The 19,408-nt window shown below is 46.0% G+C and overlaps 1 protein-coding gene across 1 annotated transcript in view; it reads left to right on the top strand.

Annotated features, from left to right (window-relative positions):
• Positions 1-2,242: 2,242 nt before the first annotated feature.
• Positions 2,243-19,408, top strand: part of B4GALT1 (beta-1,4-galactosyltransferase 1) — a 40,112-nt gene continuing 22,946 nt past the window's right edge. Inside the window, exons 1-2 of the mRNA XM_081894854.1 lie at positions 2,243-2,601; positions 19,006-19,241. Of these exons, the coding sequence (XP_081750980.1) occupies positions 2,364-2,601; positions 19,006-19,241 (474 nt within the window). The 5' untranslated portion in view covers positions 2,243-2,363. The remainder of the gene's footprint in view (positions 2,602-19,005; positions 19,242-19,408) is intronic.

The following is a 19,408-nucleotide window of genomic DNA, read 5'->3' as shown; positions in this document are numbered from 1 at the left end:
GCTGATTCCCGGACCATCCGTGAGCTGGATTTAGAAGGTGTTTGGGCCTGATCTGGCCCCCAGGCCTTAGTTTGCCTACCCATGCACTAGATGAAGAGGGATCCAGGAAGGAGTGGGGATACACTGCAACTTTCCATTTAAAGTCTTAGAATTCATAGAATCAAAGTGTTGGAAGGGACCCCAAAGATCACTTAAGTCTCTGCAATGAAGGAATGCGCAGTTGTCCCATAAGGGGATCGAACCTGCAACCTTGTCGTTATCAGCACCCCGCTCTAACCAACTGAGCTTTTGTCTCTCCTGTACTTCTGAATACCAGCCAGAGCCTAGAATGCTGGACTACATAAGCCTTTGGCCTGAACTCATGGGAGGGTGGGCAGGCAGGCAGACAGGTGGGAGAACAGCAACAACATGAGATAATAAAGAAGCACTTGGGAGTTTTTGTTACAAGAAATTAGCAAATAAAACTAACAAGGTATCTATGTAAGTGAATGCAAAGATACTAAGAAACACAAGTTTAGGAAAGAAAAAGGCCCGTTCAATAATGACATGCAGAAATATTGTGCAATTTCCAGGAATTGAGAGATTACAGGAAGAAGAAGAAGAGTTTGGATTTGATATCCTGCTTTATCACTACCCGAAGGAGTCTCAAAGCGGCTAACATTCTCCTTTCCCTTCCTCCCCCACAACAAACACTCTGTGAGGTGAGTGGGGCTGAGAGACTTCAAATAAGTGGGACTAGCCCAAGGTCACCCAGCAGCTGCATCTGGAGGAGCAGGGAAGCGAACCCGGTTCACCAGATTACAAGTCCACCGCTCTTAACCACTACATCACACTGGCTTCCTTTCCACTGAAAAGCACTAGTTTGTCATAGGACAGCTATGAAATTCTTAAAATTGTAATGACTGGAGGTGCAGGAAACAATGGCAGATTTGAGGTGTTTCTACTCATTTTCTGACACCTGGGTGCCAGCCATCTCTCTGAGGGCCTTGCCCTTAAAAAACTAAAGTCCTTCTTGCTAGAAAACTAAGGCACCAACGTGAAAGGTTTAGCACAGTCCCCTCCCTGATATGCTGGCTTACTGTGTGCATGGAGCTTGAATGCTCATTACTTAACCGGGGACAACATTCAAAAAGATGCCCTCCGCCCTACAGTTGACAGTACTAAAACCGAGAACACGACTGCCTCGGTCTACCCACCTCGTTCAGAGCAATGTGCACATTTGCACGTGCTTGTCTCGAACCCAGAACAAGCAGCCAGCAACCCATACACACGAGAGGATTTAGCGCCAGATCTGCCTGACACTCTGATACTCAAAGTCACCGCCAGGGGGCGCGCCAGATAAGCCGGGCGAACGCGTGTACATGAAGAGCGCATGAATAGGTTGTGTGAACGCAGCCTTCCCTGCACCAAATCCTCCAAAGTCTGTCCAAGAAAGGTGTTAAATTATTTTTGTATGCCACAACTGCTGCTAGTATTTTGGTAGCTAAAAAGTGGAAAACCCAAGAATTTCCAACGATAGAAGAATGGCAGATGAAGATGATGGATTTTTCGGAGCTAGCCAACCTAACCGCAAGAGTCCGTGTTCAGAAGGAGGAGGAATATCAGGAAGAGTGGATTAAATTTAATGATTATTTAGTTAAATATGTTAAGTTAAATTAACTGAAAACAGCTTGCAGATACTTAATTGCCTGAGGATTTTATTTCAGTTAAGTGATGAATTAATATGTTTAATTTCATAATGTGAAGATCTAAGGATGTTAATGTTTAAGTTAAATTTTATAAGAACTGTGATTTGGAAAACCGTTAAAAGGACATGTAATGAAATTCAACCGAGGGGAAGCGAGGAAGTCACTTAACAATGATAATAAGTGTAATTTTTAATAAGGCTATGATTTGTGTGTGTTTGTCTTATGTATTTATTTGTTTGTTTATAATGTTGTGAAAACTAATAAAAAAATGGGGGGGGGAATCCTCCAAAGTCAGCCATCCGGCTTAGGGAGGTTCAAGGTGGGTTTGCTTTCAGGGTGAGCGAGGCGGAGGGGTCTCCTCGCAGCCTCCAGGAGACGTAGCAAAGCAAGGGCTCCAAGTCGGGGGTTGCCCGCCGCCACATTACCTCCGGGGGGAGGAGGAGGAGCTCCCCAACGGGAGCCACCGCCCCTCCGCCGCGGGGAAAGGCGGAGTCCCAGCCTGACATCACAATTCCCCTCCCCTCCGCGCCGGGCAGGACAGCAGGCAGGCAGGCAGGCGGCTGCGGAGCGCCTGGGCGCCTTTGTAGCGGTGCCGTCGCTTCCCCGGCCTGCCGAGCGCGCCGCGATGCTGCGCCCTCGGATGCCGCGCTCGGAGCAGCACTGACGGCGCGCACCATGAAGGAGCTGCCCGGCGCCTCGCTGCAGAAGGCTTGCCGCCTGCTGGTCATCTTCTGCGTCCTCCACCTCCTGGCCGTCGTCTTCTACTGCTTGGCCGGCAGCACGCTCAGCTTCCAGTGGAGCCTGGAAGCGGCGGCGCCCCGCGGCCCGGCGCCCTCTCGGAAGGACCCCGCGGCCCCGGCGCCCAATGCCTCCAAGCCGGACGCCTCTTGCCCCGAGACTTCTCCGCATCTGGGTAAGTCCCGGGCTCGGCCGGCCTCTCGCTCTCCAGCTGGCGTCCTCGTGTTCCCCCCACCCACCCTCTCCATCGCCAGCCCCGACGGCCCTTTGCACACCACGCTGCCGTCGCGGGTCCCCCCTCCATCTCCTTCGCCTCTCTCCTCCTGAACCCCACGCGCTTCCCCGGCTCTTCCTCCCAGCCCCCCGTTTTCTCCCCCCACCCTTTCCTGTTCCTGCTTCCTCGACGGCCCGTCCTTCTTTCCGAAACCTCTTCTCAACCCGGGCGCGGATTCGCGTGCACCTCTCCTTTCCCTTTTATACTATCCCTTTTTTCTTTCCTTTGGATTAAACGTAGCGGAACTTTCCCCAGGATAATAGACAGCTAGCGCGTTGGGTTCGCAAGATTCTTCCCTAGTATGACTTGGTACGCAAACTGGGCAATGGCTTGGTCTCAACCGTCTGAAAACGGCGAGCAAGCTTTTGAGTTCTCCAGAGTTCTTCCTCGGGCTAAATAGTACATGAAACGCGGTGTGTGGGTGTGCCGAGGAACACAATGCCCCATAGCTTTGGTATCCCTTGTAAAATGGGTGAAGAGCGGCATCTTTTACCCCATAAAGTCTGTCTGTGCTCTTATTTGGAAGGGGGGCCCAGCGGAGCTAAGCGGGAGCTCTGCGTAAATACGCACAGGATCGGACTGCGTGGCTGCTTAGCGCCATTGCTCACTTGCGCGCAGGGAACTTCCTTTGAGTTCAGTGGGACTTGGGCTGAAGTAAGCGTGCTTCGAAATGATCATAACTTCCTCTTCTGCTACAGCCACCCCTTTCCTCCCTCAAAGCTCCCCCCCACCTTTCCGGAGTCGCTCTTTGATAGCTCTAAATCTGTCTTGCTGAAGTGCAACTTTACAGCTCCACAGTGCAACTTCTGACAATGTTTGTGAGAGGAATATAAGTGGATGAATCACATGTGCCACGTTGCTGAAGTCAAACATGTTCTCTCCCCTTATTGAAGGAGAGGTGTCGCTGGTTTAACTTTTTTAATTTTATGTGTGGACAGCTTTCTGGACCCGCCACAGAACCCTGTGAGCAACCTCCATTTCTGTATTGTTCTGGATCTTTCCCGCTGGAAAGAGAGCGAACCTCTTTAGCAAGTGTGCCAAAAGTGGTCCAGCGTATGGCATATTGCCACGCTAGTGTGCGCTGCTATAATATCCCCCTGCCTTTCGTCTGCTGAACCAGGAACCAGCAGAAATGCAGGCCTCAGTCTGCTCCGTAGCTGGGCCAGTGGGCATGGCAATACCTCCATGTTAATGCAGTTTGCTTTGTTCATTATTAATTTTGCAGATTTATAAACTGCCTCCCTGAAGTTGTGTACAGTAATTTTATAACCTAGTCATATTTTCTTTCTACCATTGTAGCCTCCTCCTCCTCGGAATAGTTTGTTAGACATCATTTAGGAGCCAAACAACTCAGGGGACATGCTAGCCCAGTGGATATGTTTCCTTTGAATAAATGATCCCTACGCAGCAGCAACAGGAACTATGATTCTGTAATGTTCTTGCTCTCACCTACCTACATTTCTGCATTCAGTTTTAATCTTAAGTGTGATTGCCACACCCTAGCATCACTATGCATGCCATGGGTGAGCATGCTGGTGTCTCAGGAAAAACAAGTCAGAAGCTTCTCGGAATTGCCAGAGTTAGGTTTGCAGTTTTGGGGGTACGTGTCCAAATGGTATTTGTTCCAGTTCTAATATCAAGGGCTGTCTTAAGCATACGTGGCACCGGGGTGCAAAGATCCACCCTGCACCTCCCCCCAGGTTGCCCAGTCCCAGGCGCGCAGGAGGGCGGAGCCAGCCAGCTGCCTCAGTGTCTGACTGGCTCAGTTGCCCCCAAACTCATGACACAGAGCCGCCCGCTGTGGCGCTCCGACCGAGGGGCAGGCTCTTCCCCAGACTCAACTCTTGGGCCCTGGACTCTCAGCCTGGCACCCCTGAGAGCCCGGCGCCTGGGTGCCCTGCACCCCTAGCGCCTATGGGTAAGACGGCCCTGCTAATATCTTTAACATCCACGTTGCTGTTTCTACTTATATTCACTTCTGTGGAATATTTCCCTAATCATCATGCATGTGCCCTGGATGTTCCTTTAGCTCAAGGGTGGCAAACCAGTTTTGGTTTGGGTCCTGCATTCACCCTCCTCAGCTGAGCTGTACAGATCAGCTTAAAAGGAGCTATTACAGCTCCCTGCTCATCAAATGAATGATCTGATTGCTAGAGGGCGGAAGATTTGCTTTCTTATCAGGTCACTGAGCTAGGCCATGGGCATGGGTAAAGGGTAAAGGGACCCCTGAACTTTAGGTCCAATCGTGACTGACTCTGGGGTTGCGGCGCTCATCTCGCTTTACTGGCCGAGGGAGCGGGCGTACAGCTTCCAGGTCATGTGGCCAGCATGGCTAAGCCGCTTCTGGAGAACCAGAGCAGCGCATGGAAACGCCGTTTACCTCCCCGCCGGAGCAGTACCTATCTATCTACTTGCACTTTGATGTGCTTTCGAACTGCTAGGTTGGCAGGGACTGAGCAACGGGAGCTCACCCCATCGTGGGGATTCAAATCGCCGACCTTCTGATCAGCAAGTCCTAGGCTCTGTGGTTTAACCCGCAGCACCACCCATGTCCCAGCCATGGGCATAGCCAGGATTTATTGGGGGGCAAGCTTTATGTTGGGTGGGGCAGAACTGTGTTATCTGTGATGCAATTGGTCAGTTAAGTATTTTTATTGATTTGCTTGATTTGGGGGGGGCAGCTGCCCCCTGGCTTCACCCATGACCTTGGCTGATACGTTTGAACTTTTCTGCTCAACCTACTTAATCCCCCCCCCTTTTGCTGCTACAAAAACCAGTGGAGTCCCAGAGCAGGCTTCCTCAACCTCGGCCCTCCAGATGTTTGGAGACTACAGTTCCCATCATCCCTTCCCACTGGTCCTGCTAGCTAGGGATCATGGGAGTTGTAGGCCAGAAACATCTGGTGGGCCAAGGTTAAGGAAGCCTGTCCTAGAGGGTCTGGGGGGGGGAATGGATTGCTCTCTCTGTGGGGCTCATTGGGCCCCCTGGCTATTTAAGCAGTCATTTTGTAAGTTTTTCAGATATTGTCCATGCTGAATATTTGTCCCCGTACCCCAACCCCAGAAACTGTGTTTTTCCTTAGCAAGTGCTTGAATTTGTTTCCTCGCCTTTCTTAGAGTTACTTTTTTTCTTAATGTCCCATGTACAGTTACAATATGAATAGGATAGATACTGTGTGAGAAAATGTATATAATACAAATAGGATAGAAACACTGTTTTAAAAAGAGAGAGAGAGGAGGAAATGTATACAGTGGTACCTCAGGTTACATATGCTTCAGGTTACATATGCTTCAGGTTACAGACTCCGCTAACCCAGAAATAGTACCTCGGGTTAAGAACTTTGCTTCAGGATGAGAACAGAAATTGAGCTCCAGTGGCGCAGCAGCAGGAAGCCCCATTAGCTAAAGTGGTGCTTCAGGTTAAGAACAGTTTCAGGTTAAGAACGGACCTCCGGAATGAATTAAGTTATTAACCCGAGGTACCACTGTACATTAAAAGAAACAAGAGCCCCATGCCAGATTCTAGATTTTCTCAACCCATTTCAAATAGGTTTTAGGCCTGGTTTTGGCACAGAAACTGCTTTCGCCGCCTGTATATGATCTCTATCAGGAGAGGGACTGGGGAAATGTGTCTCTGTTAATTCTCCTTGACCTCTCGGCAGCTTTCAATACCATCGACCATGGCATTCCTCTGGAGCAGCTGTCCGAGTTAGCGGTGGGTGACCCCCAGAGGATGTTGCCTGGGGAGTCTTCAGTGGGGTTCCTCAGGGTTCAGTTTTATCCCCTGTGCTATTTAACATCTATACGAAACTGCTGAGTGGGGTTATCTGGAGGTTTGGAGTACGTTGTCAGCAATATGCCGATGACACACAGCTCTGCTTCTCCTTTATGTCTGGAGAAGTGCTGGACCAGTGTCTTGCCTCAATAGTGGATTGGATGAGAGCCGACAAACTGAAGCTCAGTCCGGATAAAACTGAGGCACTGTTAGTGGGTGGATCGCTAGACCAGATGGCTGGGAGTTGGCCTGCTCCTGATGGGGTTACACTTCCTCTGAAGGAGCAGATACATCGCTTGGGGGATACTCCTTTGCTGTCACTTGATGCTCAGATGGCCTCAGTGGCGCTGAGCACCTTCCATCAGGTTGGCTGGTAGCCCAGCCATGCCCCTATCTGGACAGAGATAGCCCAACTACTGTTGTCTATGCTCTGGTAACCTCTAGGTTAGATTACTGCAGTGCGTTCTACATAGGGCTGCCTCTGAATATGGTTCGGAAACTCCAGCCAGCGGCCAGGTTTATCGCTGGAGCAAAAAGTTTTGAGCATAGTTTTGTTCTGACACTTTTGCAGGTCTTTTCATGGCTCAAGATGCAGCAGCTGTGACTTTGTAAGCCTTGGCTGAACCTGATTCGCCCTAAAGGAATATTCTTTTCTCTCACCCTCTTTTGAAAATGTGTTGGGAGGATTCCAAAGAACCCAAGTTGTTTGTTTAGACACTGCATGGAGCTCAAGTGCAATCTATGAAGTTTGGCATGCCTTCCGTCTTCCCATCGCAGCCAACGTCCTGAATTATCAACAGTCTGGGTTACTTAAAGGACTGCTGTTATCGAGCCTGCCCAGACTCTGAAGATCTACACTGGAGATCAACACCTTGGCATTACCAGCACTATGCTCTGTTAGGCTTTTGATAGTGCTATAAAATGGCTGTTTAAATGGTTCTGCGCAGTATCTGTACTTACATCTATTTTGAGCTTCTTTGTGGAGCAGGGTTCTTTAAAAAAGCAGATTATAAGTCCTTTAAATAAATACAATGCATCTGGAAGCTCTAAATGAATGTTTTGGAGTTTGTTGACAAGATTGGCAATATTCTCTTTTCATTTTCTCTCTTACATAGTGTGTTAATAGTTGATAGGTTTTATCACTCTCCCGCTTAGGTAGAAGTACTGTTGTTTATTGTAGCTCATGGCCATTAGCGTTTCTTTTATATAAATTAAGTCCAACCAAGCTCTAGTTCTCTCTAACTTAGCTTATATTTCAAAATCTAAATTAGTTTTATATGTGAACTCAAATATTTTATTCATTTTGGTCAGTTTTAAAAAAATCTTTATCTCCCCCCCCCCAATAATTGGGAGAATAGCTATATAATTAAACCACAAATATACATGCTCTAACGTGTCCAGTCAAATTCACCTATGAAACTGATTGCAGATCTTTTTTATTGTTTTACTTTCCTTGTTTTATATTAGTATTTTAGAATATAAAAGTGTTCCGTTTACATTGGAGGAGACCAGTTTTTATTGTATTTGCATATTCTGCTATTACTTGGGGCCTTATCTCTGTGTTGTGCATCATAGCAACAGTAAATGAAACCACTCAGACCTTATCTACTGTAGTAACCCTGAGGGAATATGCACTAAAAGTGCAACTCTTTACCTTGAGATTGTAAAAACGCAACTTGTTTGAGAAACGTAAGTAGCAGTTCCCATTTATTGGGAACAGATCAATGTTAATCCATTCATGGAAAGTTCAAGGGAACAAGGCTTTCCTAACACGGTGACTAAACATGCAACACTGTTGGCATCAGACACAGGGCCCTAGCTCAGTGGTAAAACCACTGGCTGGGATGCAGAATGTCTCCTGAAACTCTGGAAAGCTGATGTCAGTCAGTGTAAACAATATTGAAGCAGACCTAACTTCCTAATTTTCAAAGATTAGAAACACTGCCATTAATTTGGCATTTATTGATGTGGAAAGTGGGGTGGGGCAGTGTTAGAAACTGGAATATATGAGCTAGGCAAGGTTGCAGCCACCAAAACGGAATGTATACTTGCCATTTTGGGGCAAGACGGCTCTAAAATCTTATTTTTCAAATGATGGACTGACTGTGATTGATTATCAGTTAAACATCTGGCTAGTTCAAGTGAGAACCTTGAGCTAGGTTAAGAACTTGGGAGAACTTTGAGAAGAAAAGTCACTTGATCCAGGGACAGTCCACATATATATATTGACCTATTATGCCTACCTCTTTCTCCTAATGGTGACACGGACCATTCATGATGTAAGAATATTCTGCACAATTTGTGAGCTGGGCAGTGGGATGGGGTGTGTGAACACAAGATACAATAATTAGGTATAACGTTGTCCACTGCTTCTGCTCAGGCCATGCGAAAAAGCATTTTGTTTCCAGAAATTCATTCCAGTACGCTGGCTGAGACCCTGCCTGCCTGCACACTGTCTCACCAGGGTGGTACATGCATAGTAGAGCGTTCCATTTATTGGTAGTTAATGCCACATGCTTCATCTACATGGGCTTGTCCTGGTTTTTCTTCATGCTAAGAATGCAACAGAATGCGGAAAATAACTACAAACTAGAAGAACAAATTACAGTCATAGCTTGGAAGTTGCACGGAATCTGTTCCGGAAGTCCGTTCGACTTCCAAAACATTCAAAACCAAAGCACAGCTTATGATTGGCTACAGAAAGCTCCTGCAGCCAATCGGAAGCCCTGTCAGACGTTTGGCTTCCAAAAATAGTTCGCAAATCGAAACAGTCACCCCCAGGTTTGCGACGTTTGGGAGCCAAAACGTTTGGAAACTAAGCTGTTTGACTTCCAAGGTACGACTGTACTGCAATGCATCCCTCTCACTTGGGCAGACTTGCTTCTGTTCAGGGTGCCAGCCAGACTGACATGCTGTCCTCCAGAAAAGTATAAAGTAGGGTGGAGGGTTAAACAAAGTAAGTTGCTTTTTCCCTCCCCAAGATTTCCCAGTTCCCATACCCAGTGGACACTCCAACATTCTGCAGTTTCTGGAGTCTATGGAGCACACTTAATCCTTGCTGGTGATGTAAACAAAATATGCTCCTTTTTCCTTATGGGGTATCCAAGAGCCTGTATAGAGTCCTTAAGTGGGTTCCCTATCAATAAGAGAAAATAACCAGAGATTAGGGACGCTGGTGGCGCTGTGGGTTAAACCACAGAGCCTAGGACTTGCCCATCAGAAGGTCGGCAGTTCGAATCCCCACAACGGAGTGAGCTCCCGTTGCTCAGTCCCTGCTCCTGCCAACCTAGCAGTTCGAAAGCACATCAAAGTGCAAGTAGATAAATAGGTACCGCTCCGGCGGGAAGGTAAACGGTGTTTCCGTGCGCTGCTCTGGTTCACCAGAAGTGGCTTAGTCATGCTGGCCACATGACCCGGAAGCTGTACACTGGCTCCCTCGGCCAGTAAAGCGAGATGAGTGCCGCAACCCCAGAGTCATCCGCGACCGGACCTAATGGTCAGGGGTCCCTTTACCTTTTTAACCAGAGAATATTGAGAAGCAAAGCAGCTAGTAAGCCTGATCTTTATTAAACTGTTGCAACAGGGTGCTCACTGCCCCCCTCCCCACACAGGAGGGAGGAGGAACCCAGAACAAAGGTGTGCAAGCCCTTATATAGACTTTTGAAATTGCCCACCCTGTAGCTCAAGACCTCCCCCAAAAGCACCATACATACATCACAGAAGGAGGCGGTCTACAACAGAAATCCTGTCTGCCAGAATACCTGATAATGGCCAGTGATTGCTTACTTGGGCAGCCTGGCCATTCTTTGGTGATGGTAAATACTTTAATTCCTGAACCCAGATCACAGGCTCCCCCTATTCATACACAAAGATGCCCTAAAGACAGGTAAGCAAAAGACAATGGAGAGGTTTTTCCATTTCCTTCCTCCTTGCAGAGAAACATTTGAGGTCAATTTCGAAGAGTCAAAATGGTTTCAGGATTGTTCTCCTGTACTATTTCAGACACCTGGTTTACATACTTTGTAAATTTATGGACATTTAATTTATATATTTGAGACCATAAATTCTTATAACACTGGGCTCTCAGGTTCCCCTCTCTCCATTAAACCATTTTTTATTTTAAAAACACAAGCATACCTTTGGAGACCCTGGAGTATGTAGAAGCAGCTTGTCTTATTTGTAACCGCTTTTTTGCCTCCAAACGGTAAGCATTTGACTGTCTGAGCTTGCTGTAAGTTACAGTATGCAATCCCCGTTCCTATCCTCCCTGTTATTATAAGCTTTGTGTGTTTGCCTGTGTGTCTGTATTTATGTGTGCTTGTTTATACTTGCATTAAACATGTATGATGATAGATGGATGCCCAATGTGTACCGTATTTTTCGCTCTATAAGACGCACCAGACCACAAGACGCACCTAGTTTTGGGAGGAGGAAAACAAGAAAAAAAATATTCTGAATCTCAGAAGCCAGAACAGCAAGAGGGATCGTTGCACAGTGAAAGCAGCAATCCCTCTTGCTGTTCTGGCTTCTGGGATAGCTGCGCAGCCTGCATTCGCTCCATAAGATGCACACACATTTCCCCTTACTTTTTAGGAGGGGAAAAGTGAGTCTTATAGAGCAAAAAATACGGTATATCTTTTCCACTACTTTAAGTTGCACACAATGAGAACCATTGTTTAGCCCATTTTTTAATGCAATAATGGTCTGGTTTTGCTACATGTCTTGCTGGAAGGGGTTAATATGGGTGAAGTTACTAGGTCCAGAGCTAAAGATGCAGCCACAGTGATCTTGGCTTTGCCTTTTGTGTGTTCATGTGGAGATTAGTGCCTTTGCTGTTAGCTGTCTTCTTGGAAGGAGGCCAGAGAGAAGGTCTTTGTTTTCTTTCACGTCACATTTATGTAGATTGTGTTTCTGTTCCTGTTGTACATTTACTTTGAGCTTGATGATGCTGGTTTTCTACTGTTTTTGTGTGTCCCCAACGGTGGTTTATCCATAATCCGTTTATGCAATAACGAAGGTAATCATTAGCAATTCCCCTTGTCCTTTCCAGTATTGCTTCCTTTCAGTCTAGAAATGCAAAAAAAAATACTGAAATGTATTCCTGAAATGGCACCTCCGTCCAAAGAAAGGAGTGCCTTCTAAACCCGGCTCACAGACGCCGTCCAGGAATCAGCGGGTTTTTACATGAGTAGAATGTGTCCTTTTATTTAAAATGCATCTCTGGGTTATTTGTGCGGCATAGGAATTCGTTCATTCCCCCCCTCAAAATATAGTCTGCCCCCCCACCAAGGTCTGAGGGACAGTGGACCGGCCTCCTGCTGAAAAAGTTTGCTGACCCCTATACTAAATGATAGTCATAAAGTTCCTTGTTTCAGTGTTGCAGGTTTGGGGCTCACAACATTGTGCTATATCTGTGTATATATAGCAAACAACTTTTGTGTGTCTGTGGTGTGTGTGTATGTGTGTGTGTGTGTGTGTGTGTGTGTGTATATAATTATATTCTCTAAAGGAATATAATGCAGTTATTGAGATAATTCCTTTTCCAATGCAATGTGGCTTTCCTTGACTCCTAGCTTTCCATAACTTGCTTTGCTGAGCTGCTGCTGACTGAACTCAGATACTATCGTAACTGAAATGCAGCACTGGAGTTTGTTGTTTTGACCTTGTGTTGTTGAGGAGACTAAATATATCCGCTGCCCGATAAGGACACACAGTATGGAAATTTCAGACGGGAGGCAGGCTCAGGCCTGCACAACTTGTGAACCACTAAGCCAAACACAGCCCACAAATCACATATGTAGACACCCCCTCCCATGCTGTTGCCCCTACCCACCCCCCTAAAAGGATATACCAAGAGCTCTGGCCAAAAGTTTAAATACAAGGAATAATTCCTACTCGAGAGTTGAAAAGAAAAACGTGTATATTCTGCTAAGAATCACAGTTTTAAACTAATAGTAAATTTAAACACAACGTATAAGTATGACAGTTTTAAAATAATAGTAAATTTCAACACAATGTTTAAGTATAGAAATAATGTTGTTTCAAATATGCAGTGATATAGTATAAAGGTACATAAAATACCAGTACACAACAATAGTTTCATACAAGTCTCAATGGCAGTCAAAAAGAATCCATATTATATAAAATCAGAATAAAGAATCAAATAGGGCCAAAGAGAAGTATCCGGAGTATGAATCAGATGTACGACTCAGTAGTGGTGACCAGGACAGGGCCCTGTTTCGGAGTAAGCGCCTTCTTCAGCTCGATTTTTTAAGGAATATAAATCTGTTGGAAGTTTGTATCATTCAATTCTTTGATGTTTCTTTTTCCAACATACGTCTTAGATAAATGAATCCAAATTTTCTGGCGTTTCTCTGTGCGTTCCCCCAGCAGTGATTATTCAGAGATTCTGTGCTTCTGCACATGGAGGTTCCATCTAGCTATCATGAATATTAGCCATGAATTTGCCTTGTTTAAAACCAATGATGTGGTTGCAGCAAATTCAATATGTTAATGATTTTTCCTTGGGTGGTCCCATGTTCCAGTACAGTGGTACCTCAGGTTACAGACGCTTCAGGTTACAGACTCCGCTAACCCAGAAGTAGTACCTCGGGTTAAGAACTTTGCTTCAGGATGAGAACAGAAATCGTGCGGCGGCAGCGGGAGGCCCCGTTAGCTAAAGCGGTGCTTCAGGTTAAGAACAGTTTCAGGTTAAGAATGGACCTTCCACTGTACAGTGGAACCTTGGTTCTCGAACGTAATCCATTTTGGAAGTCCATTCAATTCTCGAAAGGTTAGAAAACCAAGGCATGGCTTCCGATTGGTGCAGGTACCCCAGAAACAATAGCTGGCAGTTGCATCGGACATTCGGCTTCTGAAAAATGTTCAAAAACCGGAACACTTACTTGCAGGTTTTTGGCGTTCGGGAGCTCATTTGTTCATCAACTAAGCCGTTCAGGAACCAAGGTTCCACTGTATTATATAAGAGGGACAAAATTCACTTTTGCTGCTACTGTCACGTTTCCTAGTTGTCTTCTCTCCCCCACCTGAAAAGCCCCCAATATTCTAGCTTTTCTTTATGCCGGAATGGCCCAGGCTCTTACCTGTCCTTTTATTGATTTAGGCATACTTTTGTTTTAAGAATTTTAATATTGATTATATTGCCTAAAATAATTTTGTGCGCTTCTTTGACCATCTACATAGCACAGTCCTATTCAGAAGCAAGTCCTGTTGAGTTTAGTGGCATTTATGGCTAGTTGAGTGTGATTAGGATTGTGGTCAAAGATGTTATTAGTCAATTTAGTGGAAAGCTGGAACAAATAAATCAGGTACCATAGTATCAGAAAGTGTACATGTAACTACCCTAATTCTTTAGTCACTTTTAAGGGAGTGGACTGAGGCTCTGTACATTCTCCATTTGCTCTGCAACCAATGCTCTCCCAGTGCTGGAATGGGAAGTAGCATATGCACAGTTAGCCACAATTCATATCTACCCTGTATGAAATACTCCATTTTGGTGGATGTGAGTGGCGCTGTGGTCTAAACCACCAAGCTTCTTGGGCTTGACGTAAGGTCAGAGGTTTGAATCTGCACAACGGGGTTCGCTCTCATTGCTCTGTCCCAGCTCCTCCCAACCTAGCAGTTTGAAAGCATACCAGTGTGAGTAGATAAATAGGTACCACTGTGGCGGGAAGGTAAACAGCGTTTTCGTGCCCTCTGGATTCCATCACGGTGTCCTGTTGCGCCAGAAGTGGTTTAGTCATGCTGGCCACATGGCCCGGAAAGCTGCCTGTGGACAAACGCTGGTTCCCTCGGCCTGAAAGCAGAGATGAGCGCCGCAACCGCATAGTCAAATTTGACTGGACTTAACTGTCCAGGGGTCCTTTTCCTTTGCCTACTCCATTTTGGTGCATTCCCCCCCCCCAAAAAAATGAGTTTTTAACCAAATTGAGAAATCTGTCCTGCAATTATATTTAGTGTGGCTTCAGACATGCGCTAGTTATGTTGGAAGACGGAGGGTAGTTTTTTCCTGCATTTCTGCTAGGCACATGAACACAGATGTACCCGTGAAGAGTGTGAATACTGGAAACATGCTCAGATGCACTCCAGTATTTAGCAACATTGTTTGTGTGCGCAGAGCTGAGCCTGACCTTTAACATAGACAGTGTATGCTCCAGTCTGCTCTAATTGAAGAGTGCGCCTCTTGAATGACTCTCATCCATGTCTGTCGTCATTCACTAGTTTTTCCAGAATCGTGGCCATGGGCGTTTGGTTGCAGAAGGGACTGTATTTATAACGTGGATAAAAGTCCTCTTGTGAAATAGTTGAAGCTGTTGAAAATCTGCTCCGTTGCAAAAACTGGGGAAAACTCCCAAATTAAGCAAGCCCGCTATCTTGGCTTTTCCTGTTCCCAGTCTTCTCAGCGCTTTATATCTTGGCACATTCTAAGATTACCTTGATTTGTAGATGATTAATTATATTGCATAAGAGCAACTGTGCAGGAGTGTCTTGTTCTCCATATTATGTACTGTATGCTGTGTCAGAGTGTCCCAGGAAGGCAAACTTTGGAAGAATTATCCCACAGAGAGGGGATGCAGTTTGATGTGGTGTTCACTATTAATCATATTTGTCGCAGATTGGAGTGTGGACAAATGTAACATTCTCTGAGTGATTTTCCTCTGTGCTCTTTTACTGTCCCGGTGGTTCTAGCCCAAATCTGGCTTTGAAAGCTGGAAGCCAGACATAATAAAAGAGGCTAGGGGTGTTTCCAGGCTATCGCTATGTTCACATACCAGCAAATTCAGGTGGCACAAATATTGAGGATTGGAAGGTCTTGTGCCACAAACCAGTGTTCGAAATTAGCCAGGTGCCAGGCGCATTTTGCGACCAAGTGCCGGGGCACCAGGATGATGCCTGATACCTCCACCATCAAGTGACTTTTCTTCTTTAAGCTCTTCACCTAGCTCAAGGTAGTCGTCTGAACTGGCCAGATGTTTAACTTGAGAATCGATCACAGCCAGTCCAACGAGACATTCCATTTTGGTGAGTCTAACCTTGGTTTAAGAAGCCATTTGGTGCTAATAATAATAATAATAATAATAATAATTTATTATTTATACCCCGCCCATCTGGCTGGGCTTCCCCAGCCACTCTTGGCGGCTTCGAAAAGAATATTAAAATACTGTGATACATCAAACATTAAAAGCTTCCCTAAACAGGGCTGCCTTCAGATGTCTTCTAAAAGTCTGGTAGTTGTTGTTCTCTTTGACATCTGGTGGGAGGGCGTTCCACAGGGAGGGCGCCACTACCGAGAAGGCCCTCTGCCTGGTTCCCTGTAACTTGGCTTCTCGCAATGAGGGAACTGCCAGAAGGCCCTCGGTGCTGGACCTCAGTGTCCAGGTAGAATGATGGGGGTGGAGATGCTCCTTCAGATATACTGGACTGAGGCCGTTTAGGGCTTTAAAGGTCAGCACCAACACTTTGAATTGTGCTCGGAAACGTACTGGGAGCCAATGTAGGTCTTTCAAGACCGGTGTTATATGGTCTCAGCGGCCGCCCCCAGTCACCAGTCTGGCTGCTGCGTTCTGGATTAGTTGTAGTTTCCGGGTCACCTTCAAAGGTAGCCCCACGTAGAGCGCATTGCAGTAGTCCAAGCGGGAGATAACCAGAGCATGCACCACTCTGGCGAGACAGTCTGCGGGCAGATAGGGTCTCAGCCTATGTACCAGATGGAGCTGATAAACAGCTGCCCTGGACACAGAATTGATCTGTGCCTCCATGGACAGCTGTGAGTCCAGAATGACTCCCAGGCTGCGCACCTGGTCCTTCAGGGCCACAGTTACCCCATTCAGGACCAGGGAATCCTCCACACCCGCCCGCCTCCTGTCCCCCAGAAACAGTACTTCTGTCTTGTCAGGATTCAATCTCATTCTGTTAGCCGCCATCCATCCATGCTTAGATCTGAGTTTCTGACACTGCTGGCTCAGTATAGGGGATCTTTCTGGTTTTCCCCACCTCTTCTGCCCTGCTGCCCCTCCCAGGCCAAACACAGTAGATATCTGTTTATTATACACAGTAAAAGATTAGGCAACTTTCACCCCACCCTGTGTATCAAGTCACTTTTTTTATTACGATCAGTGACCAGCACAGCCTATGTATATTTATCTAGAGACTTGGAAATGATTGAAAAAAGAACCGGGAAGTAAGATATAGAGGGAAATCTCAGCACGATGAAAGTTGGCTTCAGTGTCGTGTATGCCAAGCTCACATATGGGTTTTCCACACCTCCATGTTCAAAATTTCCTGCTCCTTGCCCTTATCTGTACTTGTTTGCTTTTATCTGCCCAGCTAGAATGATTCTGTGATGCCTGGTTTTATTAAACTGGCAGGCATGTTAGTGCATTGTCCTTCATAGTTCCTTAAGATATGAAAGGAAATGATCAAGCTCACCCTGCCAAGAAGCAGATTTATTTTATTTTTTTAAGGTGGGCAGACTGTCTTTACTCATATCCAAGCAGAATCAGAAGCTTTCTACCAGGCCTACCCTATGGGAACGTGTGCCCCCTCTTTTGTGAGTGACCCATTACCTCCGTCCTAAATGCACACGTGTGGTTCACGATCTGTCCTTCCAGTGAGCACTCAGGGCTGATTTCCTTAAGAATGGATGAGTTTGATCTTCTTGCAGTCCACGGGACTCTCAAGAGTCTCCTCCAGCACCAGAATTCAAAAGCATCGATTCTTCAACGATCAGCCTTCTTTATGGTCCAGCTCTCACTTCCATCACTAAGTCTACCACTAGTGCATCTAATTTTCCTTAAGAAGGTTGAATACGCCTGGTGTCTCCTTCTACACGAGTCTATTCCAGTATCCTGAGCTGGTTATGTTATTTTGAAAGGCTGCTGGATTCCCCCTGTTTGTGTTAAAAGCGTCCATTGGAGCCAGGCAAGTTCGTTGGCAGCTTACAATACCAGAAACCCATTTTGCTTTAGAATTCTGGTAAAGGGGTTTTAGGAGTTGTATTTTCGGTGGCTGAGCTAAACCCCAAAGAGGTTTCGTTTTGCATGTGGTTAGTACCTAAAGTTTAAAACACACCCACACCCACACACCCTAGAAGTGAAAATGTTCAAGACTGTTTAAGAATGACTGTATACATTGCTGCCTTGTATCTTCAGCATCTGTGTATTGGTACTAGATAGAAATGGGTGGATGACGGTTAGGCAAAGTGATCATGCCAAGTTGACTTCTATTTTAAGAATGCTTTTGAATCGGGCCAGCATGCCTTCTGGTCTGGCACTCTGTTCTCACAGTGGCCAACCAGATGACTACGGGAAGCCTGAAAGCAGGATTTTATCATGCCACACCCCACATTTCATCCATACTTGGTCTCCTACCTGACCAGTCCCAGACTCAGCAAAGTTGTTGCCTTGGGCGCCTTCAGACTATGATCAATAGGTCATTTGCAGTGCATCAACTCATTTCCATTTGACTCCTCTTCTTCCTGAGCTGTTTCTGTTGTAGCTGTGAACTGCTGTGTAATGTTAAGAATTCCTGGTTGTGTTTGCTTGTTTTCCTCTCCCCTCCTCCTTCATTTTTCCTTTTGTGCCATGTCTTCCAAACTGTAACCCTCCGAGCAGGAACCGTCTATAGATACAACTATTAGCTGCTTATAAAACCGTGCTAAAGAAATGTAGTACCCTATGAGGCTTTATACACAGCAGATGTCAAATGTTCGTATTTTTGACGTACGATGAGTCAACTTACAATGCACGATCAGTTTGGAGATAAGCAGGCATTCAATATAAGAGGCACGCCAATGAAAGCAAAGCTCAGTCAGGCTGGAACTGCCAAGTTCCACATAGAAATCTGTTTAAAACAGATTCCTCCTCACAGTGTTAACTACACTGTAGTCTTGCTGTCTTAGCATTGATCATCAGGGCTTGAGCTGCATCAAGGCCTCAGAAGTATTTGACTGTGCCTGAATATAAAGAAGTGGTACAATATTACCTGCAGCCAATCAGAAGCTGTGCTTTGGTTTTTGAATGTTTCGGAAGTTAAACAGACTTCAGGAACGGATTCTATTCCATGGTACGACTGTATTCAGATTAAGCTGTGTGGTAACATCTACAAAGGGGACTGGTAACTTGTATCCACCCATGGCTTGGATGAGAGACCTTTGTGACCCAAGTACAGATGGCGACCATTTCTCATGGGGGTTCTGTTTGCGCCCCCTGCGTGTTATACGGGGCGAGTATAAGTGCCCCGCCCCATTCCCTGCCCCCATTTTGCCTTCTTCCGGGTCCAGAAGAAAGCAATTGCGCATCAATTGAAGGCGCCTAAAATGGTTGCCATTTCTGAATCATCAGGCTAAAGCTTCTCTAATACATTGTCCTCCACAAATGTATCCAGAATAAAATTCTGGACTCCTGTTCTTTAGGAGACTTTTTGCAAACCTATTGCTTCTTTAACAAGGCGCCAACGATCTCGCACCATTGTCTTGTCTGACTTGTCTTGTGGTTTTTCCCTCCCTCGCAGTTGGCCCTTTGCGTGTGGAGTTTTCGCTGACTGTGGATTTGAAGAAAGTGGCAGACGACAACCCAGAAGTCAGGGAAGGAGGACGCTACACACCAAAGGAATGCAGAGCGCTTCAGAAAGTGGCGCTTATCATCCCGTTCAGAAATCGAGATGAACACTTGAAATACTGGCTGTATTATCTTCATCCAATCCTTCAAAGGCAGCAGCTTGATTATGGTATATATGTAATTAACCAGGTAAGAGATTTCCAGATTCCAAATAGCCTATTGAGTTTGCATGTGCATGTTGTCACTTTCTTTCAGACATGTTGTGGACTTTTTGCTGAGTGAATTGCTAAAAACGGTTTTGCGGTGTGTAATGCCTCATGGTTGGTTTAACTCTGCTAGCAACAGGAGTGTTGTGG

This window comes from Podarcis melisellensis (assembly GCF_964234715.1).
Source record: "Podarcis melisellensis genome assembly, chromosome: 17".
Taxonomy (NCBI): Eukaryota; Metazoa; Chordata; class Lepidosauria; order Squamata; family Lacertidae; genus Podarcis; species Podarcis melisellensis.
This window is presented reverse-complemented; position numbering and strand designations above follow the sequence as displayed.